A 27,934-nucleotide genomic window follows, 5' to 3' on the forward strand; every position below is an offset into this window, starting at 1 on the left:
GGAGCTGCCATGATGTTGATGTGCATAACCCATGCTCATTCGTCAGATCTCTGGATACTATAGTAATGTTTGAAGGAGATTGGCATACATTACTGTTTTTTTAGATGATTTTCCTCAAATTGCCAATTCAGCTCAATTGGAAGTTACATATTACCATGTCGGGAGAGGTATGGAATTGTTTGGGTTGTCTGTTGAAGTTTTGTATCAAACTTTTGAGATGAACAATACAGCTTCATAAAACAAGTTATTTCATGTGATTTTTTTAGGTGAAACAAATACAGCATTTTAAACCAGGTAAATAAGGTTTATCTGGTGACCTCAATCGCTTTCTGATATTTATTCCTGTATGCCGATTGTTATTCTTGGCGAAGTTCTATCTGCTTTTAGGGGAGAATGCTATTCTTCTCGCCTGCCAAAAGTTGATTCATGTGAATTATTTAATTAAAAGATTACTGCTTATTTCATAATCTCATATTCATCCTTTCTGGGAAGAGTTTTAAGTATATAGTTGTTCCAGGTTTTGGCATGACTTGGTTCATTGTTTGATTAGAGTGAATGAGCTGATACTTGAAAGAAGCATCTTTGTGTGCTCTGCTGACTGCTGAGATAACACGCCTCTTCGTAAAACAGATATGAAGTTTTTCCGGCTAGCTACGGATAAGGATTGTCCTCGCCCGACCTTTGCATAATATTCTTGCATTATTATTGTGTTTCTATGTTATTGTGTTTATTCAAGATGAAGGGGTTCTTCAAGTTTATGCGCTAAATTTTATCTTGGAAGCCCATTTTGGAATCAAAATTTGAATGAGGTATATCAAGCACCTAATGAAGAAAGTTAGGAAATGGAATTCACTCTTTATGGAGTTTTATGCCTAAGGAAGTGGATGCTCATGTCAATATCAGAGTTCAAAGAAGTAGATGCTCATGAATGAGGAAAGGGAAAATGATGAAGCTCCATTCGAAGGTTAAGATATTGATTAAGGAAAAAGGTAAACTACAATGTCCATCTCAAAGACCTGTGATGGAATTGGGCAATGTTCGTCTTCTGCGTCATTGACTTGTTTGTAAATATTATTCACATTTTGAAATATTGTCCATGTTGATATCTGCATTGGTGTTACTAGGCAAAAGACATTGATCTAATACTCCTCGCCAAGTGAAGTACTGAACTACTTAAAAAGGGAGTGTTTGGTAGCTGGTATTTTTCAAGATTTTTGGCAAACTGAATTTTTCTAGATTTTTAATTTTTAAATATTATCGTAAACTGAATGTTTTCATCATATTTTTGAAAATCGAGATTTCTGGATAAAAAAAAAAATTCTCCTCTATCAAAGTGGTTTCATCATTCAGTTTGCGATGTTTTCTTTTCGATTTTTGATACTCTACAGGGGAAACACGTTCATCATTACTCACTACGCGAGTTTACAAAAGTTACATTACGGCAATATATTCATTCATTAATAAGATAAAATGACCGCATTCAATTTGTGGGAGGCATTGATCCTAAGTTTTAAACACATTAGGATGTTGATTCAAATGTTATACTGAAATACAGCGAATGAAAATTCGAGAGGAGCATATTTGGTTTCGCAATTCTATACTCATTGAAGGGGCAAGCATTTGACTAAGAAAATAGGGCAAGGAATGTAAAAGGAGTACGAACCATGTTAAAGAATTTCATCAGATCATTCCCCTATTTTACTAGTAAATAATTTATTTCACACTTTTTTTTAGCGGAGTAATTGATCTTTGTAAAAGAAAATAATTGTTACCAGAATAACTGGGTTGGGAAGACCATATACTACTAGTAGTAGATTATTTACATATATATATATATAAATGATTTATTTATTTTTGAAAAAATAAAACTAAATTAATGGTTAAAGAAAGGTAAAGGCCGTGACATGTTATTGTAGTGTGTTAGAGGCGTTTTATCGGAGGCGTTATTTCAATTGAATAGAAAGAATAAAAATAAATAACGGTACTGTTATTTTAAAGTTTCGCGGTTATGCCCCCCGAATTCATTTTGTTTTTGTATTGTTTACGCCAACAACAACAACAAACAACAACAACAACAACTCGTGCTAGTTGAGTTGTGTTAGTGTGTTGTTCATTATCATCATCATCTTCATCTTCTTCTCTTGTCATTTACCTCCAGATCTCTCGGTCAAATCAATGACATAGCTTCAATTCACAATCCAGATTCTCTTTGATCGGTACTCTCTCTCAATTCTCTTCACTGATTTCCTCTTCACCAATGCCGAGGGCTTTTCTTCTTTTTAGATTCCCAATTTCAATTTTGCTTTGTTACTTTCTATTCTTATGTTTCATCTGATCAAACCGCTTTTTTCGCAAAATATTCCAATTCCCTGTTTGGTTTGAACTGGGCGTGGTTGGGTTGGGTTGTGTCGTAGGGATAAATTAACTGGATCGCCTCATCTCAACTTGTGGAGAATTTTTGGGTACCGCTTCTTGATTTCTCTCTCCAACATGCACTTGTTTTTCTTTTTCTAATTGTTTGTTTCTCAGCTGCCAAACTGCAACGCAGCTACAATTTTATTTTTTTAGTGGGATTTCTCATTTTCGTTCATCTTCGTGCTGAATTGAAATTCAAGCTTCGATTGGATTTTCTATTAGTTGGCGGGAAAATCGAGGGATGAGTAAAGATACTTCAAGTCGTTGAGTTCTCATGCTTGACGAAAGGAAAACGGGTTTGGGTCTGTTAGATTACAGACTGTAAAATTTTCGAAATTGCTGTTAAATGTCAATGCTTTACTTTGCTGGAACTTTTCTCTTCAGCCCGTGTTTGCAGTAGATTTGACTTGCTTAGGGGGCACATTTTGATTTTGTTGTTATGTCTGCATGTTTGTGTGTTTCTGTATTATCATTGGCCGAAGATAGTGAAACAAGTTCATGCAAGTGATTTTAAAACGAGGAATGATTGAGATTAGAGAGCTCGGGGCTGCAAACACTTCTAGATGTTTAAGCAGGCTATCAACTGTTCTGGTTAAGGTTGCACACTGATGCTGTTATAGACTTAAGTTGTGCATCTTCTCTTCTTCTGGAGGAGGCGGGGATTTGGACTTTTGAAAATCTCTGAATAAAACAAGTTTGATTCAATCTGTGATAAGGTCTGTTGTCCATTGTTGATCATCATGGGTGCATGCACTTCCCACAAAGGGCAAGAGCAGTTGGACTTGGACCTCCTTATACTTCTTAATTAGCCTGTCTGGTTTCTGGAATATTCTGATAAAAGGATGACAATATCTTGTTATTTTATCTTGTATACTCTTTCAAATATTATATTTATTCGATCTTTATATTCTTTCCAGTTTTAGAGTATTTCCCTTTTTATTTTTCTCTCAATGTACCGACCTAAGTAAATGCTATTGTGAACGACATATCATTGCTTTATTTAGTGTTAAGTGTTTATTGTCTAATTGAGTATTAAGACTCTAATTTCTGTTCATTTTGTTCAACTTGTAGTTTGTCTTAGTATATTCTGCTACCATCTGACCTAGAATATACAGACAAATGTTTTTTACTTAAACTTAAGTTGGCATCAATAGCTAGAACAGTGGTGTTTTAACGTGGTATCTAAATTATTATCATACTTTATAGTTGTAGCTATAGAACCTGCATTATATATGCAATCAAAACAGACATATTTTATGCGAATACCCACTATGCTATACCATTAGCAGACTTCAGGCCATTACTTTTGATTTGCATGATGCATCTTCTGGCTTTTGAACCTGAGATTCCTCATCCACATAGTTTTTAGAGGGAAAGAAGGTGCCATTTCAGTTATTGGTCATCTTTAACATGCTTTAGATTCTCAAGTATGGAACCTCCTTTTCTATGATTTCTGTCTGTCTGTCTCTCTCTCTCTCTCTTTTGTGTGGTAGTAGGATGCAACCGAAGTATTTTTTGACTGAATTGTTCAAGTGTATTTACTTAATTATATCTTTTGTTTTGAAAATTTTGTTTATCTAACTCCTCTGCCTTTCTGGTAATTTTTCAGACTACCTAGGAAATCAATCATGGCCCCTTCTAGAAAATCTAAAAGTGTTAATAAGAAGTTTTCTAATATTCGTGAGGCTGCATCTAGTAAAGATAAAAATTCAGAGAATGCTAGCAAGAATAGGCAGAAGGCAAGTCCTGGTATTCAGAAGGTGAATTCGTTTCTTAACTCTTCCAGAAAGAAATGATTTTCCTATACAGACACATTGTTAAAATAAGGGGGGAAAATCTCCCTTTGCTCTTTATTCTCTTTGCCTCTTTGAGCATTCTCCTGTCAATCAAGCTGAAAAGAAGTCATCAGAATACCTTTTTAACTTTTTCTATATCAAATTAGGTGTTGAATTTTTTTTTTTAAGTAGTTTGATAAAATTGGTCAGGCATTACTAATTTTATTTCTTAGTTTATAATTGTTTTTCAAATTTTAATGATATGCAGAAGAGAAAATTGGCTGATATGTTAGGGCCACAATGGAGTAAGGAGGAGCTTCAGCATTTCTATGAAGCTTATCGTAAATATGGGAAAGATTGGAAGAAGGTTAGTTATAGTTTCCAGACACAAGGTGCATTTTATTGAATAAAAGTTAATAATCAAGTCTCACCATCAGGTTTTTGTCTAATAAATGAGCTATTATATATCTGGTAAATACTGCTTAAAATTCCACAGAAAGTTGCAGGATCAAGGTCATGTCTTGTTTATTGAATCTACCTTCTTTGATGCACTTCAATTTCCCAGTGCAATGTTATTCCTGAATATGTTGTCCTTCAGTGACAATTTTACCTATGTTTACAGGTTGCTCTTGCAGTACGTAATAGATCTGTGGAAATGGTAGAAGCCCTGTACACTATGAACAGGGTAAGTGCATCACAAGCTTCAACATTCTAATTATTTTACTGATATTTCTGAAATGCATACACCATGTATTCACTATTCACTTTAGAAAAATATTGTAAAACTCATGTACTAAGAATTTACATATAGAGATATACTTAGGCGTGATTTATAAATTTTAATATTTCTTGTATTTTTCAATACCCTTTATGGAGTTATTTTGTATCTTTCCCTATACAACTGGAAAACAAGGTTTTCCACCCTTCATAATTTCTGTTTTCAAGAAGGGAATGATTTATTTTATTTTCTCTCTAACTATCTATATGAAGAACAGAAAAGGAGATAGAAAAGAGAGAAGGGGAAATGTCCTCCTAAAAAAATTGCTCAATCCTTTAGTCAATGTCTGTTTTAAATATTTGAGCTGTTTGTACAAGATTCAATTCTTGTTGATCTTTTCTCCTAGCTTGTGGACCAGGATGAATCAATGTTGTGATTAATCATTGCTATTGGATATGTATATTCCCTAGCAATATTGAAGTTTATGTCCCCCTCCCCAAAAAAAATTGCATTTGTTACAATTTTGATTAAGTTTCAACAGTTTGTCATTTGGTTAAGGGATACATCTTAATAGTGTGTAGTGTGGATTTTAGTTAGTGTGGTATATTGTTTGTAAAACATGCTATTCTTTGGGTTTATTTTTAGGCATACCTATCTCTTCCAGAGGGCACTGCTTCTGTTATTGGACTGATAGCAATGATGACAGATCATTATAGTGTACTGGTAAGAATGAATTAAAACTTTTGGCAAGTTACGTTTACATTGGTGTTCCTGTTTTTGTAACATTCATGTAGCTGCTTTCCAGCTGTGATATTAACGATTCCCTGTCCTAATTTCAAATCTTTTTTGTAAGTTGTGTGACGAGAAAAAACTGTATTATTTCAAAAGTGGTTTTTCTCAAGATTGTTGATTTAAATGATTTGTTACTTTTCCAATGAGAATCCAAAAGTTTTTCCATTCAGTTTAACTGGCACTCTCAGTTGTCTTAGGTACATTAAGATTGAAATTTTAGTACTCTGCAGTTTCATTTGACTCAGTTATACTGGAAACCTAACGAGTCTCTTTTCTATCAATACAAATACATCCACCTATATGTAAATGGGTAGGACGAAAGCTGTGGCTTCTTTAGTTTATTTGAAATGACAAGGATAATAAAGGTTGCCCCACTATGAAGGACAGTGAATAGTAGAATTTTCTGACCAATAGACTAAGGATTTTTTTTAATACTTCTGATTTTAAAAAGATTTTATTTTACTAAAAGAGATGTAAACTGTAATTTGTTCTTTTGTGACTGAAGGTCACGGGTTCGAATCCGGGAAACAGCTTCTTTGTAATTATGCAAGGATAAGGCTACATACAAGGATTGCCCTCACTCCACCTTCGTTAGTTGGGGTTTAATGAGGAGTGGTTTTAGATGTAAACTGCAATTTGTTATTTTTTATTGTCAATTATGACAGGTAATCATTGGCAGTAATTATCTTTTGTCTATTTAAGGCTGTGTTTGGGAGGTAATAGTTAGCTTATTAATCTGGAACCTCTGCCCTCCTACGCTACCCCGCAAAAAATAAATTAATGAAAGAAATGGCTCAATAAAATTCTCTATCTGTTAAACCCCGACTAGTGAGGGTAGGGATGAGGGCAATTCTTGTACTCATTCATACCTTTGCATATTTGCAAAGAGACTGTTCCTCGAATTTGAACCCGTGACCTTTTCTACTCACGAAGAGCACTTTTACCACTCCTCTAGGTTTGCCCGAAAGAAAAGGCTCAATGGTGAGATAAATTTCCTTCCAGCATTAAGGGTGTTAAACTGTATTTGTTTTAAGTTAGCATTGATTATGTTAAAAAATTTGTATAAATTGCAATAGGTAACACAACCAGTTTCTGACAAATGTTCATAAGCAATTAAGATATGAGTATTTTTTATTGGCAGGGAGGAAGTGACAGTGGAAAAGAAAGCAGTGAAGATGCAGAATTATCTAAAAAGTCTAAAAAACGTTTGCGGGGAAAGCATTTAAATGACAATAAAGCATTAGATGGACACTTTTCAGATCATTCTCAGTCACATTCTGTTGCATCAGGTGATGGTTGCCTGTCATTGTTGAAGAATAGGCATTCTGGTGGGTTAATATGTCAAACACATGTGAACATTACTTTGCCTCAATTCTCTCTTTTCCTCTGTATTTGTTTTTGGTTTTTCAACCAGTAATTGTTGCAATAAGATTGAGGAAGTTTGGATAATATTTCTTCTTGCTGGAAACATGTCAGGATGCTTATCTTTGAAGATGTTCTAATTTTTTTATACTTATAGATTTTAGAAGGTGTTTTCTCTTGCTTAAGTAGGTTCCATTAACAATCTTCTCTTTTGTTGTTTGTGATATTGCTTCAGGAATTAGGCCTCATGCTGTTCGAAAAAGGACCCCCCGTGTCCCTGTTTCATATTCTATTGGTAAAGATAATGCGGAGAAGATTTTTTCATCTGCTAGGCGGAGCTCCAAACAAATAGTTGATACTAATGATGTTGCTCATAAGATTGCATTAGCATTGACAGAGGCTTCACAAAGAGGTGGCTCTTCAAAAATTTCTGGATCACCAAACAAGAAAAATATGCCATCGCCTGGTCAGAAAAGTGGGAAGAAGGTTATAAGTTACTTCTATAACAACTTCAGTTGTCTTTTTCTGTTATTTATTTAAAATGAAAACTTATTTTAGGTAGTTACGATTTTCAGCATGCTATATCAGAAATATCTGGAGCCAAGTTTTGCAATTCTGACTTGGATGAGGGTAGTTCTGAGTTGAGTTTAGGAAGGACAGAAGGCGGCAATGTCAATTGTTCTGGAAAAACAAATCATTGGAGCAGTAGAAAAAGTACTGGAAAAGTAAGGAATCAGGAAAAGAGAATAAAACACTACAGGAAGAATTTAGAACCTGAGGAAAATTTAAACCAGCATTTGAATGACAAAAAGGAAGCCTCCAGTGGGACAGATGATGGTAAAAGTCTGAGTTTTATCAAATCCAACTTTGACACAGATTTTGCATACGCAAAAAATTTGAAGTCCTTTTACAAAGGTTCCAGAAAGAAAAGTAAAAAGCTATTGTTTGAGAAAGGTATTTAGCAATTTCTAAAATTTGTGTTCAGCTTAATTTTCCTATTAAACAAGGATATTTCTGCCATAAAATGAATGAAAATGAGGAAACTTGGTTGGTATCAGTTGTTTTTCTCATTAAGCAGAGCATACTGTATTTCTTACTACAGTTACACTCCAGAATATATTACCTTTCTTCCTTAATAAGTAGAAGGATATATGTTCCATTTATGCATGATGTTCTAATTATTATATGCCTCTTGGGTTATAGTTATAACTTTTTTCTTTTAATTTTCTGTTATATGTTCTCATCTTTCAACTTGTTTTATATTTTTTTTTAGGAATGGAAACTAAATTTTGTTTTGTCCCTGAAATATTACAAGCATAAGCATGAAATGAATTTGAGTCTTTTATGCCTTTTGGTTGTTAGCTAAGAGTTTAATGATTTTGGTGCGTCACAGTTGTTGTACTTGGTGATGCTCGAGCAGGAAAGGAAAATCAATTGGAGAAGAAACCTCTCCATCTATTTCCTTTTGCTTTTCATTATTGAATAAGGTGCAAGCTATGCTAATTGATTTAGATGTTTACTTTATGAAATCTCTAGCATATTACTCTATTTTAAACTTCAAACCGTTATATTTAATAGTTAGACCTAAAATTTATTTGGATGTGAGTAGTTATAAATTTTGTTTGGATTTCGCATTAGTAGGTTGTTGTGTGTCTTTTACTCTTTTCCCTTCACCATTTTCCTATAGGCTTCAAGTTTGTTCAGTTATTCCAATTGGAAGTACAATTTTTATTGATGCAGTCATTCCCCCACCCCTTCCCCCTACTTCTCTCTTTGTAGATGAAGGTTCTGCTTTTGATGCTCTGAAAACTTTAGCTGATCTGTCTTTGATGATGCCTGTAACAAACCCTGACACTGGTAAGATATCTAAGTATTTTGACGTATTAATCTTAGAATAATGTTATTTAAACTATTCATTCTCCCTTCTCCCATGGTCAATCTGAATTAATAATTAACTTGCAAGTACTACCATCTAACATGATTGGTTATGTGGTTATATGCGCCAATCACCTTCCTTTTTTCCCCTCTTTAATTAACATTAGCACTGACATTTCTGACCATTCATTAACGCAATAATATCACGGTGGGAATATAATCCCTCATGTAATTTTCTGTTTGCGGGGCAGAAGGATTTTGTGCATGTTAAGCCTAAAAGCAAACTTTATTTAAGAGATACATTAGCTGTAACTTCTGAAATTATTCTGGAAGTGCATAGTGATATGAATGCTTAGGGAGGAATGCTTGTACTTTTAAGGATGTCTTTTTCCAGTACATTCATTATGTGATCGGACTCCTTTTATGCCCTCTCCTTGGTGCTCTGATCATGGTTGCTTCCTCTGCTGGGATGCACTATTTTATGCATCAGCATGAACTATTTTTTTTAAGGCTTAAGCAGGTTTTGTACCAACTAACATCTTCTCTATCTCATAATTCATTGATAGTCGTCATTATCTCTTTTCCTTTCCCTTGTTTAAACCCTAAAGTTCAAACAAGTTTTTTACATGCTTCACCCAGTTGATTATTTTGTTTAGTTGTGCACTGTTTTACCATACCATTTTCTTCCCTCTAATTTGTTTATTCCTGCAGTATACTTTTAGATATTAATAAAAAGACTTAATATATGTTACAACTTGGCTTCCACACACCCCCCCCCCCCCCCCCCCCCCCCAAAACACACACACACACAACAAAAAAGAAAGAAAGAAAGAAAATATCTATTTATTCTATGAAAATCCTTTTTCATCATACTTTATGATTGTCTAAATCTTTTCATATACAACTCTATATCTCAGAGTCATCTGCTCAGTTCAAGGAAGGAAACCATGAAGTTGTTAATGAGTCTAAAATGGAAACGCATAATGTATCTCCCAGGATTGAAAGCACCACTTCAAGTAAATTAGCCAAGGTTTTTTCTGATAATGGAGTTGCTGTTCCTGAAGCAGAAGGAGCGGACCTGCTTAATGCAGGAATCGGGAAAAGGAAACAGAAATCTTCTACCTTAAAAGTAAGAACTGGTTATTTTCCAGAATTCAGTAGCAAAATTTATGTTTCCTGTTTGATATTTGATATGTACTATGCAAGTAAAAAGTATCTTGTTTGTCCCAGAATGATGAAACACATACTGTTCATTTAAGTGGTTTCCAGAAAACCAAGGTGTGTATTTATTAGTTATTAGCACCAGAATGATAACAAATTGTGTTTGTGGTACAACATATTAGCCAGTTGATGACAAATTGTTTCCTCACTTTATCTGTAAGATTTTGTGCAAGAATGATAATGTTCGCGACTAATGCATAAATAATTTTCATTTTTTTTCATTTAAGAGCGGTAGGCATAAAAAAAGACTCATTTCAGATGTGTGATTTCATTATGGCTTTTATGATCTTTGCCTCTTCCTTTACTATTTCAAAGACATTTAAGACACAATGTTGTGATGGGCCTTTGTGTCTTGTTATCAACGCTACATTGGGGGTCAAAGAAGAGAGCCCGAGAGGAAGTTGAGAATAATAAGCTGATTGTGAAGGAGGATGAAGGAGGAAAATTAATTATTGGGGAAGCCACATGGCAAGCTATGAATGGTGAGGGAATAATGGGGGAAACATGGAAAGAAGATTCAGGAAGGTTGTGATGATAGAAGGTGGTTATATAGCAAGAAAGGGAAAGGGGGAAGGCAAGCATGTATTGAGCATTTGGTGAGTGGAGAATTTGGGGATCTCTTGGAGCTAAGGGTAGTTGGTTCTAAGGGTGAGTTGAGGTCTTTTGGTGTATTTTTCTGCATTTAATCTTTGTAAGGAGCTTGTCTCCATTTTTGTTTTAATCAATTTCGGTGTTATTTTTCTGGTTCCATCATGTTGCAACTTGGATTTCAACATAAACATCAACATCAACTTTAATTCAAACAAGTTTGGGTCAACGATCGATGAACCCAAAAAAAAGCAAGAAAAGATTGAGAGAAAATAAATAAATATGGAAAAAAAGGTCATCTAGAACATAGGAAATAACAGGTCTATCCACTCTACAATGATAGTAGCTTTTCTCCACTTATGTCCTAAGACAAATCATACGACAATCTATTTCTCATTCCATTAAGTCTTGTTTTACTACTTTTCCCTAAGTAAGTTTCAACCAACCTCTTCCTCCTTTTGGGTCATGCTCTTGGTAATAAACTTTAGTTCGTACAGGAGCATCTAGCTTTCCTCCACACAATCTTGCAACTTGGATTTCATAAAGCTCATTTAAGTATTTACTTTTTTTCCATCGTGGTTTAAGACATGCACAAAATTTCTTTTCCCACCTTATATTTGCTCCATGCAGTAAAACTTCTATACTTATCTATTGTTAGAGATGTAATGAAATTGTTAGTGAGCCTTTACCTAATGTAAAGTGGATAGAATTTCGTAAGGTTGTACCCAATGTGGATGCAGGTTCTATATTTATACTTAAAGAATTAAGCTAGTAGTACAAAGCAGTACGATATAATACAGAGGACTTAAATACCCTCTGCACATTATACATTGAACATAGACATTATATTTAATTCTCATCACTTCCCCTCAAGTTGGAGTATAGATGTTAAATCACACCTAACTTGTTACGAAGGTACTCCATCCTAATCCCATTAAGTGCCTTTGTGAAAATGTCAGCTATTTGTTCTATTCTTCTAACACGTCCAGTTGATACAAATCCTTGCTGAATCTTTTCCTAAATAAAGTGGCAATCCACTTCAATGTGTTTTTTCCTTTCACTAAAACACTGGATTTGAGGCAATGTGGATCTTAGCTTGATTATCACACCAAAGTTTCTGTAGAATATGTAGAATATTCTAGATAGTATTTATTGATGTAGTTGGTAGTTGTATATTTATTGATGTAGTTGGTGGTTGTATATTTATTAAAGTAGTTGAGGTAGTTGGATGTACTCAATATAAAAAGGACCCATTGGGTCTTTCAATGAATCAAGAAAGTATTATTCAAACAAAACACTTCTTCCACTTCTTCTTTTTCATGGTATCAAGAGCTGGTTATATTCCAGTCTCTTCCCCGTTCTGATTTATTTTTAAGTCATTTTCCTATTCCTTTTTTTCGTTTTAGCCACTGCCCAAGCCAGAATCCTTACCTAGACACCTCCACGAAACCAAGGTCACCATTAGGTTCAGAACAAAATTCCGAGCCAGCCCATAGAAGACCCGTAGCAGTACTGTTCATTACTGTAGCAATTACTGTTTCACTGTGGCCAAGATTGCTCTCATTCATTGACTTTGGCGAGCAACCCTCTTTCTGTTTTGAGGGTCAAAATCTTATTTGGAGGAACTTTTTTTCTGGGTACCTGTTAGAAAGCCATGGATGCTGAAAATTCTGAAATTTCGTCTGGAACCTCACCCCTTCCCAACTCTTCGTCTTCTGGAGACAACCCAGCAATACAGATCACCAATCACCGTTTAAACGGTAGGAACTATGTGCAATGGTGTCAATCTGTTAAGTTGTTTATCCAGGCTAAAGGGAAGATGAGGTATCTTGACGGAAAAAAGGTCAAACTAGCAGAACGTGAACCTGGTTATGATGCTTGGGTGACTGAAAATGCTTTAGTCATGACATGGCTGACTAATTCTATGGAACCAGATATCAGTCAAACTTATTTATTTCTTGATACAACTCAAGAAATTTGGGAAGCTGTTAAAGAATATTACTTTGACCTGGGCAATGCATCTCAGGCTTTTGATCTCAACACCAAAGTGAAAGAATTACGCCAAGGAGGGATGACTGTTTCTGAATACTTCCTTGCTCTAAAAACACTGTGGCAAGAGTTGGATCTTTATGATAAAGCAGACCTTCAAGGTTTAGAAGCTAATGCAAGGTTCAAAAATTATATAGAGAAAATGCGTCTCTATGATTTTCTTGCTGGCCTTAATTCTGATCTGGATGATGTTCGTGGAAGAATTTTGGGGCAAAACCCATTACCTTCCCTTGCTACTGCTTTTTCTGAAGTACGAAGGGAGGAGCTTCGCCGAAAAGTAATGTTGGATGATAAGGACTCTAAGTCCTCTGATGGGTCTGCCCTTATAGCAAAGAATACTGTTCGTCCTTCTGGGGACTCAAAACGATCTGACCGTTGGTGTTCTCATTGCAATAAGGGTGGTCACACCCGTGAAAAATGTTGGAAAATTCATGGAAAACCACCAAACTGGAAATCAAAAGGACAGAACAAGAATCGTGCTAATCAAGTATCTTCCGAAGATAAAGGGGAGGTGTCTCATGTCCCTTCAAACCTTGATGGTGTTTTCCTCTCGAAGGCCCAATATGAGCAATTTCAGAAACTGATATCTCAACCTGCCGAGGCAACTAGTCATGTTGCTCAAAAAGGTATGGCATTCCATGCTGAACGTAGTAATCGTTGGATTCTTGATTCAGGGGCCTCTGATCACATGACAGGTAATGCAACCTTATTTTTCTCCTATACCCTTTACTATCACCCGTCACGAATAAGAACAGCTGATGAGAATTTCTCCACTATTGCAGGGAAGGGATCCATTAAACTTTCTGAGCATATTATTTTGAATTCAGTCCTTCATGTTCCCTCTCTTACCTGTAACCTCATCTCAATTAGCAAACTTACTGCTGAGTTGCATTGTGTTGCTAAGTTCTCTGCAAATGCTTGTACCTTTCAGGAACAGGACTCGGGGACGATGATTGGCAGTGCTAGAGAGGAAGAAGGGCTCTACTATTTTAAAGAGGATCCTTGTGAAAGGAGGATTTTTTCGAACCACTCTCTATGTTTATCAGATGACTGTAATGATGTTTTGTTATGGCATCGTAGGTTAGGACACCCAAATTTTGTCTATCTTCAGAAGTTATTCCCGAACTTGTTCATCAATAAAAAGCCAAGTTCCCTTCTTTGTGATATTTGTCAACTTGCAAAGCATCTCGTGCCACTTATTCTCCTAAAAAATATCATGAATCTTCTCCCTTTACATTGATTCATAGTGATATTTGGGGACCTGCTCGTGAAAAAAATGTCTCGGGTGCTCGTTGGTTTATTACTTTCGTTGGTTTATTACTTTCATTGATGATCATTATAGGGTATGTTGGGTATACCTCTTGAAAGATAAGTCTGATGCTGCATCCACCTTTAAAAACTTTGATGCTATGATTCAAACTCAATTCCAGACCTCTATCAAAATTCTGCGAACAGACAATGGTACTGAATATTTTAATTCTGTTCTTGGAGATTACCTAAACCAGCATGGAATTATTCATCAAAGTTCTTGTCCTAACACCCCTCAACAAAATGGGGTGGCTGAAAGGAAAAATAGACATCTAATTGAAGTTGCTCGAGCTCTCTTATTCAAATGCATGTCCCTAAATATCTGTGGGGGGAAGCCATCTTGACAGCCTCTTATCTTATTGATCGGATGCCTTCTCGGGTACTACATTTTCATTCTCCTTTATCCTGCCTTACTAAATCTTTTCCTTCTATCAATGCTCTTTCTTCTCTTCCTCCCAAAATATTTGGCTGTCTGATTTTTGTGCATATTCCTCCACATCAAAGGTCCAAACTTGACCCTAAATCCATCAGATGTGTCTTCATAGGATATTCCCCTAATCAAAAAGGGTATAAGTGTTACTCACCTTCTCTCCGTAAGGTTTTTGTTTCCATGGATGTTACCTTTTATGAGACACAATCCTTTTTTTCCCCGACTTCTCTTCAGGGGGAGTCTATTGGTCTTGGTATGGATGAAGATAAGCCTGGGAAACCAAATGATGCTGCTGTCTTACCTTGGCCTTTGGAAACAGGGGGAGCAACTATACCTAAATCTAATGATCTTCCTTGTGATCCTCATGGTAAATGGGGAAAATTTTACAGCAGGCGCAAAACACATGAAGATACTCTAAACTGCCAGGATCCTGACTCGAGTCCTTGTTCCAGCAACCCACTTGAATGTACTAGTACAGCCAACATTGATATGCCTATTGCTCTTCGGAAAGGTACTAGATCTTGCACTGCTCATCCTATTTCTCATTATATCTCATATGAAAAGTTGTCTCCAGGTTTTTGTGCTTTCAACACTATATTAGATAGTACTAGGATACCCAAAAATATCCAAGAAGCACTTGATGACCCAAAATGGAGGAATGCAGTATTAGAAGAAATGGATGCACTTACAAAAAATGGAACATGGGAGTTTGTGACATTACCTAAAGGAAAGAAAACTGTTGGTTGCAAGTGGGTGTTCACAATAAAATTCAATGCAGACAATAGCATCAATAGGTATAAGGCCAAATTAGTTGTTAAGGGATTTACTCAGACTCATGGGATAGATTATCAGGAGACATTTGCTCCTGTTGCCAAACTTAACACTATCCGCGTTCTGCTATCTCTTGCCGCCAACCTTGATTGGCCATTGCAACAGTTAGATGTTAAGAATGCCTTCTTGAATGGTGATCTACATGAGGAAGTTTACATGGATCCACCTCATGGTTTTGAAAAAGGGGATGGTTCTGTGTGCAAGTTGCAGAAGTCTCTCTATGGACTTAAACAATCTCTCAGAGAATGGTTTGAGAAATTTACTCAAGCTGTTAAGGGAAGAGGGTTCACCCAAGCTCAGACTGATTACACTTTATTTTTTAAATACTCCGACAAAGGAAGAATTGCTATTCTGATCGTTTATGTTGATGACATAATTGTCACTGGTAATGATAGCGAGGAGATAACCTCTTTAAAAAAATGTTTAGCTGACCAGTTTAAACTAAAAGATCTTGGATCTCTCAAATATTTCCTTGGCATGGAAATTGCTTGGAGTAAGGAAGGAATTTCTTTAACTCAGAAAAAATACATTCTAGACCTGTTGCAAGAAACAGGTATGCTTGGGTGCAAGCCGGCAGAGACTCCAATTGAAGCTAATATCAAGATGGGAGTTGAGGACGAGAAGATGTTGATAGGGAGCAGTACCAGAGACTAGTGGGGAAATTAATCTATTTGTCTCACACTCGTCCTGATATTGCTTTTGCTGTGAGCATGGTTAGCCAATTCATGCATTCTCCTAAGGAAAAACACCTTAGTGCTGTTTATAGAATTCTCAAATACCTCAAAAATACCCCTGGTCGAGGAATTTTCTTTAAAAAAGGGCACAAAAGGATGATTGAAATCTATACAGATGCAGACTGGGCTGGCTCTGCAATGGACCGAAGATCTACTTCAGGATATTGTACTTATGTCTGGGGAAACCTTGTGACCTGGAGAAGTAAGAAACAAACTGTTGTTGCAAGAAGTAGTGCAGAAGCGGAATTTCGGGCTCTAGCCCATGGTATTTGTGAAGGAATTTGGTTACGAAGGCTTCTGGAGGAGTTGAAGATCACTTATTCCCTACCTATCAGATTATATTGTGATAATAAGGCTGCTGTCAGCATTGCTCAAAATCCTGTTCATCATGACAAAACAAAACATGTGGAAGTTGATCGTCACTGTATCAAAGAGAAATTAGAAGATGGTAGTGTATGCTTGACATATATACCTACCAAGGAACAGACGACAGATATCCTCGCCAAAGGATTACTTAAGCCGACCTTTGAGAATTTGATCAGCAAGTTGGGAATGATCAATATATATCTCCCAACTTGAGAGGGAGTGTAGAATATGTAGAATATTCTAGATAGTATTTATTGATGTAGTTGGTAGTTGTATATTTATTGATGTAGTTGGTGATTGTATATTTATTAAAGTAGTTGAGGTAGTTGGATGTACTCAATATAAAAAGGACCCATTGGGTCTCTCAATGAATCAAGAAAGTATTATTCAGACAAAACACTTCTTCCACTTCTTCTTTTTCAGTTTCATAGTTGGGGAATCTTGATCCAATCTCGTCAAGCAAGTGATTCACCTATATTAACTCATAAGAAGTTTGGGCCATAGCTTGATATTGGATCGATAGGGTATCTAGCCCAATGTGCATCAAAATAACCTTCTACTCTGCTATGTCCATTGTCTCTATAAAGAATACCACAACCTGGAGCTCCTTTTAAATTCCGCGAAATGTGTAAAATTGCATCCCAATGAGAACTTCGAGGAGATGGTATGAATTGACCAACAACACTAAATGGGAAAGAAATATCTGGACAACACCTAGGTTTTTTTGGTTGAACGAAGGAGAATAAAATGGAGAAAACTAAGAGGCTTTGATACCATGTAAAGTAGAGAGAATTTTATAAGGCCGTACCCCATGTGGGTGAATGTTTCTGTATTTGTACACGAGAATTATACTAGTAGTACAAAGCAGTGAAGAATATCACACGAGGCAAAAGCGTAAATACCCTTACACATAATACATTGAACCTAGAGACAATATACTTAATTCTAACACCTAACAGTTTCAGCTTTTTGGAGAGTTGCATAAGGGAGCATGTTAGATATAAAACCCTTCATAAGCCTTCACCTAAAAGTTTAAGCTATTAGATGAAAACTCATTAATGGTTTTATTACGTTTCTAAAATCTGTCATATTTTACATTCTGTATTCTACATAAATGTTTCGTAGTTGCTTACTTTTCTATTTTGGCTTTTAGAATTTTTCATTTCCGTCTTTCACTTCGTATAAATCTATGAAGCTGCCTTGCTTTGCCAAAAAGCATCTCTTGTTCTAATTGCACTTGACATTGTCTTTTATATGTTCATGTGCCTACTTACAGTATCCATCCAAATATTATCTTCTTCATTATAGGCTACTGATGAGGTGAAGAAGTCCATGGTTAAAGGTAAGCGGTCATCTGTTTGTACAGCACGTTCAAGACAACTAAAAGTGGTTAGGTCTCCAGGAAAGATGTCTTCAAGTACTTATGACAAAACGGAAAGGGATGATTCATCTTTTTCCCCCATGAAGGTTTTGTCTACTAACCAAGTCAGTCTAGTAAACAGAGGAAGGCCCAAAAGAAAGATGGAAAAACCAAAACCAATGGTACAACGAGATCCGACGGTGTCTGGAAATATTTTTAGTGGTCAACGTAATAAATCCATTGCTTCACTCCCGAATAGTTCTGTTAGTCACAAGGTTAAGTATCTGTAATTTGTGCTCAGTGGCATTAATTGATTTTTTAATCATATATTAAGAAAGATGTTTTTTTTTTTGTTATTACAGGGAAAACTTATTAATTGCTTGTCTTCATGTCAAACACGGCGGTGGTGCACTTTTGAGTGGTTTTATAGTGCTATTGATTACCCATGGTTTTTAAAGAGAGAGTTTGCAGAGTACTTGGACCATGTCGGATTGGGTCATGCTCCCAGGTTGACTCAGATTGAGTGGGGAGTCATTAGAAGGTATTTGATTTGAAATGCGTATGTGTTTACTTCATCCTATACTATTAACACATTCTTGATTAAGTCTATTCGATATATCAAAGCATTCATATGCCTTGACTTGGTGGTTTGAACTTTTGGGTTGAGTTGATTCTTGATAAAGTAGTTCATCTATATACTACTCTTATGCAGTTCTCTTGGTAGACCACGAAGATTTTCAGAGAAATTTTTGATAGAAGAAAAACATAAACTTAATCAATACCGGGAATCTGTTAGGTCATATTACGCTGAGTTTCTTGCTGGTCGCAAGGAAGGCCTTCCTACTGATTTGGCACAACCTTTAATTGTTGGGCAGCGTGTTATTGCTATTCATCCGAAGACAAGAGAGATTCATGATGGAAGTATACTAACTGTTGACCATTGTAGGTGTCGGGTTCAGTTTGACCAGCCTGAACTTGGGGTTGAATTTGTCATGGTATGCTTTCTTCTCTTTCAACAATGGCAGAAGTCTTGTGTGTCAGGCTGTCTTTATTATGATTAATTATTATTATTAAAATCCCAATTATATACCATGTATAGGTATTTTATTACATCAAATGAAGTGTTTACAACATATATTTTGTAATTTGCCAAGATGTGAAATTGATTGCACAGAGTGAAGCAAATTATGTTACAAGTATGAAGAATATGACCGTAGAGCTCAAGCTTATTAAATTCATTATTTTGGATCATATGATCTTGTGCTCCCATGGTAGCTAAAAGATCCAATACATATATACTAAGGGTGTGTTCGGATAAACTTTGAAAAAAGTTCTTTTATGATATTATTTTAGAGCTATTTTTTAGAAGCTACTCTTTCTAGCTTCTAAGAAAAGCGCTAAAACTTTCTTTTCTGCTGGATTTTTTTTTTAAGTTATCTAATTATTATAAAATTTCTTAAAACATTTTTTAATTAAAAAAAATACTTTTTTCTTAAAAAAAAAAAAGCACAAACAAACGGATCCTAAATCCTTTTCGCTTAGAATCATTGTAGATTCATTACAAGATCATTAGGCTTGGTAGAATCTATTTCTCTTGTTTGTGTGTGTGTGTGGGATGATGGCGGAGCAAAATAGATGACTTTTTGTTAAGAGTGTTAGTGTTAATAGTGTAGAAGTCCCACATTGAGTGTGTCTCTTTGTATTCTTCAATTGGTTTGCTATATAATAGCACCAATGTTCTGTAGTTTAATATAACAAGGATTACAATGAATACCTCTTGTCTCTTGGTAATTAACATGGTATCTAGAGCCTAACAAGAGGAATCTTAATCCATTTAACTTAGTCCTATTTTCCATAATTTCAATATGGTTATAGAGAGATATCACTCTCCTTGAGGGATTCACGTTGCTATTTCTTTTTCGGGTTTTTCTTAGTATGCTCTGTGACTGCAGCTTAGACTGATCTGTCACATCAGAAAAGAATGATCATTGGGAAGTTGTTGGGTTGACCACCGTTGTCGTTGACCGACCACCGTTGACCGCGTCGTCCACTGTTGACAGCCGTCTCTGGCGACTTTTCCGATGACTTTCCGGAGACTTTTTTGGCGATCCACAACCGTCTCCGACGACTTTTCCGACGACCCACCGCCGTCTCTAGCGACTTTTCCGATTCTGCGAAGCTTTGTTTTTCTTTAATCTTCTTTCTTCCCAAGATGGAGTATTTATACTATTCATCATCCATCTTGAGGGGGAGCACTGTCCAAGTTGCTGATGTTGTCTCCGCTGATGTTAATTCTGACACCGAAGTTCCTCTTGAGGGGGAGCACTGTCCATGTTGCTGATGGTCATTCCAGCACAATTGTCTTTGCCGATGATAATTCCGGCACTGTTTAGAAGTTCCTCTTGAGGGGGAGCACTGTCCATGTTTCTGATGGTCATTCCAGCACAATTGTCTTTGCTGATGATAATTCCGGCACTGTTTAGAAGTTCCTCTTGAGGGGGAGCACCGTCCATGTTGCTGATGGTCATTCCAGCACAATTGTCTTTGTCGATGATCATTCCGGCATCTTCCATGTTGATGTTCATTTCGACGCCATTTTTAGCACATTGTTGATTTTTGGTTTCTCATTTAGGAGATTTATTTTGATGTTATGTTACTTGGTCTTTCTTGTAATAAGCTTGTAGCATAGTCAAGGGTAAACCACGGCTGCTCACCAACTGTTAAATGAAATGTCTGAGAGGGATCTTGATGCTGATGTCCTGGTCAGCTCAGTTGCCTTTGCCGATGATAATTCCGGCACCATCCATGCTCTGATGTCCATTCCAGCACTGTCTCTTTATCAGCTCTTCAGACTGATGGTCATTCCAGTTGATTTGTTGTACTTAGTCATTTCATTTCGTTGATGTAGCATTGTTGTTTTTGGTTCCTAATGGGAGTATTATTTATGTATCAAGCTTGTAGTATATGATCTATATGCTACAGCTTGAGGGGGAGTGTTAAGAGTGTTAGTGTTAATAGTGTAGAAGTCCCACATTGAGTGTGTCTCTTTGTATTCTTCAATTGGTTTGCTATATAATAGCACCAATGTTGTGTAGTTTAATATAACAAGGATTACAATGAATACCTCTTGTCTCTTGGTAATTAACACTTTTCATGCTTTTGCCTTGAAAGGTAAACACTTAAACTTCAACCCAAATAACATACCCAATTGTACATCTTCGTTTTTCCTTGATAGGTTTTTCTCATTTAAATTTAGGTGAGTGAGAGCAGAAACTTAGTGCTTTGTCCAGGGCTTCCTGTGAGTGCATGTACTAAAGTGACTACTGATGCTAAAAAGAAGTTTGCAGCACTTTTGAAGGCACCAAAGAGGAATAAAAGACAAAATAAATTGGAGACTATATCATATTGCTTTTAAGGAAGGGATCTAGTCAATAAATACAAAGGAGACAAAGAATTGGTGCATTATTATGAATTTTTCTCAATGGTTTTACATTTTTGTACCCAAACAAGCAAGGACACTTCAAAGTAGCCATTAGCCGCCATAATGGTATCAGACACATACACATATCCATATAGAATATTACTTGGGCATGGTGGATACTCCTTGCCGCATCCTATAATTATTTTTTTTTACTTCTGGACTTTTTATACCAGTACAAGTGGGATACCACAATAATTAGACAAATGGTGGTATTTTAGTGTGTCTACTATGACTAATGCTAACTTTTGGAACATTGATGTCTTGTTTTAATTTAAGATTTGTGTTTTTATGTTAATCTTATATTAACTTTGTATGCGTTACTTTTATTCTATCTTTGTTGTATCTTTTTTTCCTAAGGATTTTCCGTATCCTTGAGTAATATGACAATCTTTTCCTATGTCATATCTGTCCTTCCTACATCGTACAGTTCTACAAAAAAAAAAAGTATATATTTTGTAATGTCAAATTAAGTTAATTTATCCTTCTCTTATACTTTAAGATTTATTGTTGTTTAGTTTTTTCAATATACATTGAAAGTTAGTAGTATATATCATCTTATTTGTAATAGATCATAGGATCTTACAATCCTTGATGTAACCCTACGATCTGGTCCTGCTATCTCCAAAAAGATTTTAGTAGAATCCTGATTTTAATAACCTTTGTAGACATTGTTAGCCACTATTAGAGATTCTGAATACAGTTTATTTGGTGTTTTGGTTATAAATATCTGTATTGCTTTGCTCCTCTCATCTTACTTTCCATCCTGTTTCCCCATTAATGTCCTCAGAGAATATGATCGATGGGTAGTTTTCTCTAATAATAGCATATTGTGACACAAATATTTTCATATTGCAGGATATTGACTGCATGCCTATGTATCCATCTGAAAATCTGCCTACATCTCTGGTAAGACACAATATCACTCCTGCTAGAATAAGTGAGAATCTCAATGAGCTCAAGCTTAATGGGAAACTGAAACAAAGAAAGGTTGCTGAGCACACAATATTGTCCCTTAGTGAGAACTCAGATACCATTAAAGGTCTTTATATATCCCCCACTACGCATGGAAACAGTACTTTATCAAAACAGGTACAGATTTATTTTGAGATGAAATTTAAATTCTGTTCTATGGTGATGATTTGATTGTTTCGAATCCTTCAAGTTGTAAAACGCGCATTAGTTCAGTTATCAGTATTTTCTAACTTGAAGAAAGGTTTGCTTAATCAGTAGTAGGGCTAGACCGTTAGAAACCCCAATATATGAAGGAGGCCAAATTCGGAAAAATTACTAAAAAAAATTCATATAAAATACAAGATTTAAAAAAAATAAAAAATTGAAGGAGGCTGAGGCCTTGCTCTTAATGTACTAGGTATCACCCTTGAGCTTAATAATTATCAATAAACAATTACCAAAAGACTATTTTCTTCTTCTTATTCTCTCTCTCTCTCTCTCTCTCTCTCAATGGTTTTTTAAAATAAAAGATCTTTTGTAACCTTTTTAGGATTAATTTTTTGTGGCTTCTTATATTGTTGCTCATATATACTGATTCCTGCAACTCGAATGGACTTAAAAGGTTTCTTTTAACTTGGTAGTTCATCAATCTGTGAAACCAGAAAACAATAGTAGTAAACACAATAGAATACTGCTTTATCATAATTTGGGTATATAACAAATACCACAGGGCAAGCATACAGAAATTAAATTTTTGTGTATCTTAGCTGAAGGAAGGGTTGGTATATCTGAAGTCTTTGAATGGATTCTACAGCTAAGAAACATGTTTGAGCGCAAAACTGATTCTGAAGAGAAGGGTCCTGTATCAGTCCTGTAAATGGCAATATATGGTTGTATTTTATCTATGTTGGATTGCTCACTAGCACAATTAATTCTTTAAATAGCTGGAGGTGATACGACTCAGACACTGTTAGTTATGTTTTTCTTAGTTCTTCTAGGATTACCTAATTAGAGGCAACTTGTACAATGTATTTAGAGAAACTATATGTCTAATCAACCACAAAGTTAGAAACACAATCATCCTCCTGATGGGTCCGTGAGTAGTTTTCTTGTCTTGTTATTTTATTTTATTTTTTGCTTTCTTTCTTAGGGGTTTCCCTCAAGCTGCAAATCACAAGCGAAAGTTGTGTGCAGTGAGATTGGTAATGCCCAACTACCATCAAGTTCTCAACCTCCCCTTCTTGAACATGTCCATTCAAAAGAAGCTGATATATTAGCCATTTCAGAGTTGTCTCGTGCTCTAGACAAGAAGGTACTGCCGAAACCATCTCTCTCTTTTTTCCATTGTTCGTGTTATATTAAAAAGAAAATATCTCCCTTTCAAATATACCTTTTCTAAAGTGAGTTTTGAGCATTTTGAATTTTTAGGAACTTGTGTTGTCTGAACTGAAGCACATGAACGATGGGGTATTGGAAAGCCACAAACATGGAGACAACTCAGTGAAGGACTCAGAACCTTTTGTGAGGAATTATGCTTTAGTACTAAAGCAATTAACTGAAGTCAATGACCAGGTATGAATTTTCATGGACCACTCAGCAGACTTAATCCCATGTTGCCTATCTTTATTCTTTTCACCTTCCTATTCCAATTAATTACAATTGCATGAGTTGATTGCACTTCTGCAGGTTTCTTCTGCCTTGTTTTGCTTGAGACAACGCAACACATATCAAGGAAGCTCCTCAATTTTGTCATTAAAGCCCAAGGATAATTTTGATGATCCTGGTGGTCAGGCTAGCTCTTCCAATTGTTCAGCTTGCCACAATCAAGAATCTATATCTCAAAGTCATATAGCTGAAATTGTCGAAAGTTCTAGAAGAAAAGCCCGAACTATGGTTGTTCAAGCTACGCAGGTATATAAATAAAGCTCTCTATGCGGCTTATTAGTAAATGCAACATGTATGCATTCCAAACTTAAAGAACACACAGACACCTGATAGTTTTCAAACCAAATATTTGAAACTTCATGTTTGATGGGCCTGAAAGTGGTGGGTGGGTTAGTTAGTTTGTTAGGAAAATCTTCTAAAATACTCTTAGGGTGTGTTTGGTACAAGTATTTCAAAAGGATTACTGGTAAACCTTCTTTGGTAAACCCAATTACCATGTTTAGTAGAAGGAACAAAAACCAGTTCCCGGATATCCAAGGATTACCGGTAATTTGATTTATAAAGAAAAATCACTATTCAGATTACCAAAAATAATATATGGTAATTCAGAATACCAAGTAAAGGGAAAGCACAACAATAATTTTTGAGACAAAAATATCCCAACACACATAAAAACCTAGACCCAATCTATCAATTACAAAAGTAAAAATAGTTTGGGGTTATTTTTGTAAAATAACCTCATATTCCAAGTCATATTTCGTTCTAAACCAAACATGGAATCAGTAATTTTTATCCAATATTCCCGGTAATATTTTGGCGAACCAAACACATTTTTCGTAAGATTCCAAGTAAACTCAATTTCTATTGTATTCCTATTAATCGTGATTCCCGGATATCAAAAAATTTCTCTTGTACCAAACACACCCTTAGAGGAGGGAATAAAAGGAGAGGGAATGTGTGGAATGGGGCAGGCATGAATTAAGTGAATTGGGGATCTCTTAGAGCCTAGGGTAGTTGGTTCTGAGGGTGAGTTGAGATCTTTTGGTGTCTTGTTCTTGTATTAGTGTTTGTAAAAGAGGCCATGCCTCCATTAATTCAGTAAATACAGTGTTAAAAATTTGGGTTCCATCAATGTTCTCATTTTTATATATGACATATGACACTGTGTCGGACAGTCACATTTGGGCCTCCATATAATAAAGGTCACATGCCTCTCCTTTTTGGGGAGCTTTCACTTGGATGACTGAAAAAGAAAGTATGGAGGAGTTGATAAATATACAACTAGAGTATAGAGTGAATTTCTTGTTTGGATAAGAGCAATTTGATAATTTTGAGCATAATATTTACCAAAATTTTCCTTCTGGTAGACAGCTGATAAAATATTCACTTTTATGATAGGATTTTCTTCATCTCTTCCTTGATGAGCCATACGTACAACTAAAATAAATTAATAACGTGACCTTTCCTCATGATATCAATTCCATTTTTCTGGCTGACAATAATCTAGTGATCTACTTTGACTACTAACACTCATAAAAACCATTGCAGGCAATGTCAATTTTTAGAAAGACAGAAAGTAAGGTTGAAAGAATTGAGGATGCAATAAATTTTATCAATAACCGGCTTTCAGTGGATAACCCTACTGCTTCAGCCACAAATTTGCTGTCTGCAGATTCTATTACTCTGGCTTCTCAGGATCAATTGACTCCTGCCAGCGCATTAAATTCCTTGGCAAATTGTCATGTGCAAGATGCTGAACTTAACAGTTCATCTGACCAAAATGAAATGAAAATTCCCTCAGAACTCATATCTCATTGTCTAGCTACACTGCTTATGATTCAGGTAAATCATATGAATACTAAATTTGCTGTTTACTGCAAGGATTTTCGTTGACGATCTCCCCTCACTACTTTCTGTTGCTTAGTCGTTTGTACTTTCTGTAGTTTATCAAGACCAACCACAAACCTGTTTTGATTGTTATTATGGACAATCTTCTCCGGTTCTTTTTCCTTAGTCTTATTATTATTTTTTAAATATATTTTAAATATCATATCATGTTCTTTCAGATGGTACTGAGGTCTTTTATTTTTATTATTATTGTTATATTGTTATGGGAAATGACCAATTTATGGAATTCAATATCCTAGGTAAGACTGACTTCTCCATAAGATAGAGACCGATTTGCATCAACTGTTGAAACTCCCTTATTTTGTTTTTGAAGTTGTTATTCCATATTTTAAATTAGAAAGTAGATAAGATCTTCAAAATTAAATTTTACTCCAAGTGCTACAAAATATGGCAGTAGTTATTGTAAACAACTGTTTCTTTTAGAGTACCAATATGGAATAGTTTAACTTATCTCCTGCCTTTATTTGAGATATCTAAGATGTAGACACTTGTCTTGTAAACCGATTTGTCCTGCTACTATTTTGGTTTAGAAAATAAGAACATTTCTCTTTACATCCATGGCAGTATATTTTACCTATGCTGACGAGTAAGTGAATGCTTCAAATTGTCAATCATATAACACAAAAAACCTAGGTAGAAACAAAAGGGACAAAATAACATTACTACAATTTCGCACGTACAATCTATCTGAGATTAATCATAGAATGCAATAGAACGAACATTAAGGATCAAAGAATCATTTTTTAAACCAAAAAGTGGCATTGTGACAATGTCATATTTTACTTTTCTCTCAAAGCGGCATTTTTCAAATCCATGCTGTATAAACTATAGCTTTTTATTATCCTGCAAAAATAGCCACTGGTATTAGCTTGATAAATGAGTGGTTCATTTAGTAAACGGATGATCAATTATGTAATAATGCAACAATTTAGGAAATTAGGATAGGGATGCAGCTTGGTTATAGCAGGTCTGGACCCCTAGTATAGGTGATACCTTTGCTCGTGCTGCACTGTTGCATGCTAACTTGAATTTAATTTCATTTGTTATCTGAATCTCAGAAAAAGAAATAATGCAGAAAATATCATTTGTTTCATTATTTTTCTACAACATTGAAATTTTCTTCATATCTTCTACTGAATGTTTTAAATTTCGAACTTCTGTTTTGTCTTGTCTATTTAAACATTGTTCTTGCTACCTCTTTCAATTCAAAAATTGTCTTTTATTCTATAAACGACATGAATCTCTTGTCAGCTTCTTATTCATAAAAGCAATCAAATAGATGACCATTCACAAAGTTAGTTTTATCTAAGTGATTGCATGCGACAAAAGATATTCCGAGTGTAGATTTAGTAGTTACATGCTAATTAAATATTGAGAAATTCAGTATTAGGATCAATTAGTTGTCCTATTCAAGATTCTTTACCTGCACCCTGATATATCTTTTTGATAAAACAAAATGCAGAAGTGTACAGAACGACAATTTCCCCCAGCTGATGTTGCTCAGGTACTAGATTGTGCTGTAACCAGTTTGCAACCTTTTTGTTCAAGGAATCTTCCAATATATGGTGAGATACAGAAATGCATGGGTATCATAAGAAATCAAATATTGGCACTCATACCTACCTAGCTTGGACTCCTTCCTCTGTTATTTGTAAATCTGCAATACTAAGGTATTAGTCTGGTTCATCTCACGGTGTTGTGAGTTCTAAGGAGGCTCGTAAGACATGCCCACCTCCATTGCGACCCATACATTTCATATTAACATTTGTAGGAAAAAAAAAATAAACTAATTATAAACTGGTTGTACTACAGGTGTAGCCAGAAGAAAAGGGAAGATTATACTACATCTTATTCTCTTTACAGATGTACATAATTTTTAAGGATCTAATTCTAATCATAGCGAGAGACTAGCATGTAGCATGCTCCATTCAGCACCAATACTCTGTATGATGCCAGGGTATTAAAATGCCATAAGCTTTATGTATGCTTTATGTATGCTATTGCCAACTGTGAACACGATGATTAGTATATATCTTCAAGATTTTTTATTTTTTTTCATGCCGTCTTGATGTCTTGTACATCTCAAATTCTGATAGATAACGATT

At 35.5% G+C, this 27,934-nt stretch overlaps 1 protein-coding gene across 1 annotated transcript; it reads left to right on the forward strand.

Annotated features, from left to right (window-relative positions):
* The first annotated feature begins 2,101 nt into the window (after positions 1 to 2,101).
* Positions 2,102 to 27,856, forward strand: LOC133294467 (protein ALWAYS EARLY 3). Its single transcript, XM_061493144.1, has 19 exons — positions 2,102 to 2,216; positions 4,025 to 4,154; positions 4,459 to 4,557; positions 4,813 to 4,875; positions 5,554 to 5,631; positions 6,842 to 7,028; positions 7,298 to 7,548; positions 7,638 to 8,016; positions 8,842 to 8,919; positions 9,855 to 10,066; positions 17,773 to 18,099; positions 18,187 to 18,365; positions 18,537 to 18,819; positions 22,161 to 22,394; positions 23,407 to 23,568; positions 23,685 to 23,828; positions 23,943 to 24,167; positions 25,470 to 25,763; positions 27,292 to 27,856. The coding sequence occupies exons 2-19, from the start codon at positions 4,044 to 4,046 to the stop codon at positions 27,454 to 27,456; spliced, it is 3,471 nt and encodes a 1,156-aa protein (XP_061349128.1). The 5' UTR covers positions 2,102 to 2,216; positions 4,025 to 4,043; the 3' UTR covers positions 27,457 to 27,856.
* The last annotated feature ends 78 nt before the right edge of the window (positions 27,857 to 27,934 follow it).

Source organism: Gastrolobium bilobum, unplaced genomic scaffold, assembly GCF_033153095.1.
Source record: "Gastrolobium bilobum isolate Gb01-03AN ecotype WA unplaced genomic scaffold, APGP_CSIRO_Gbil_v1 utg5188, whole genome shotgun sequence".
NCBI classification, from domain to species: Eukaryota; Viridiplantae; Streptophyta; class Magnoliopsida; order Fabales; family Fabaceae; genus Gastrolobium; species Gastrolobium bilobum.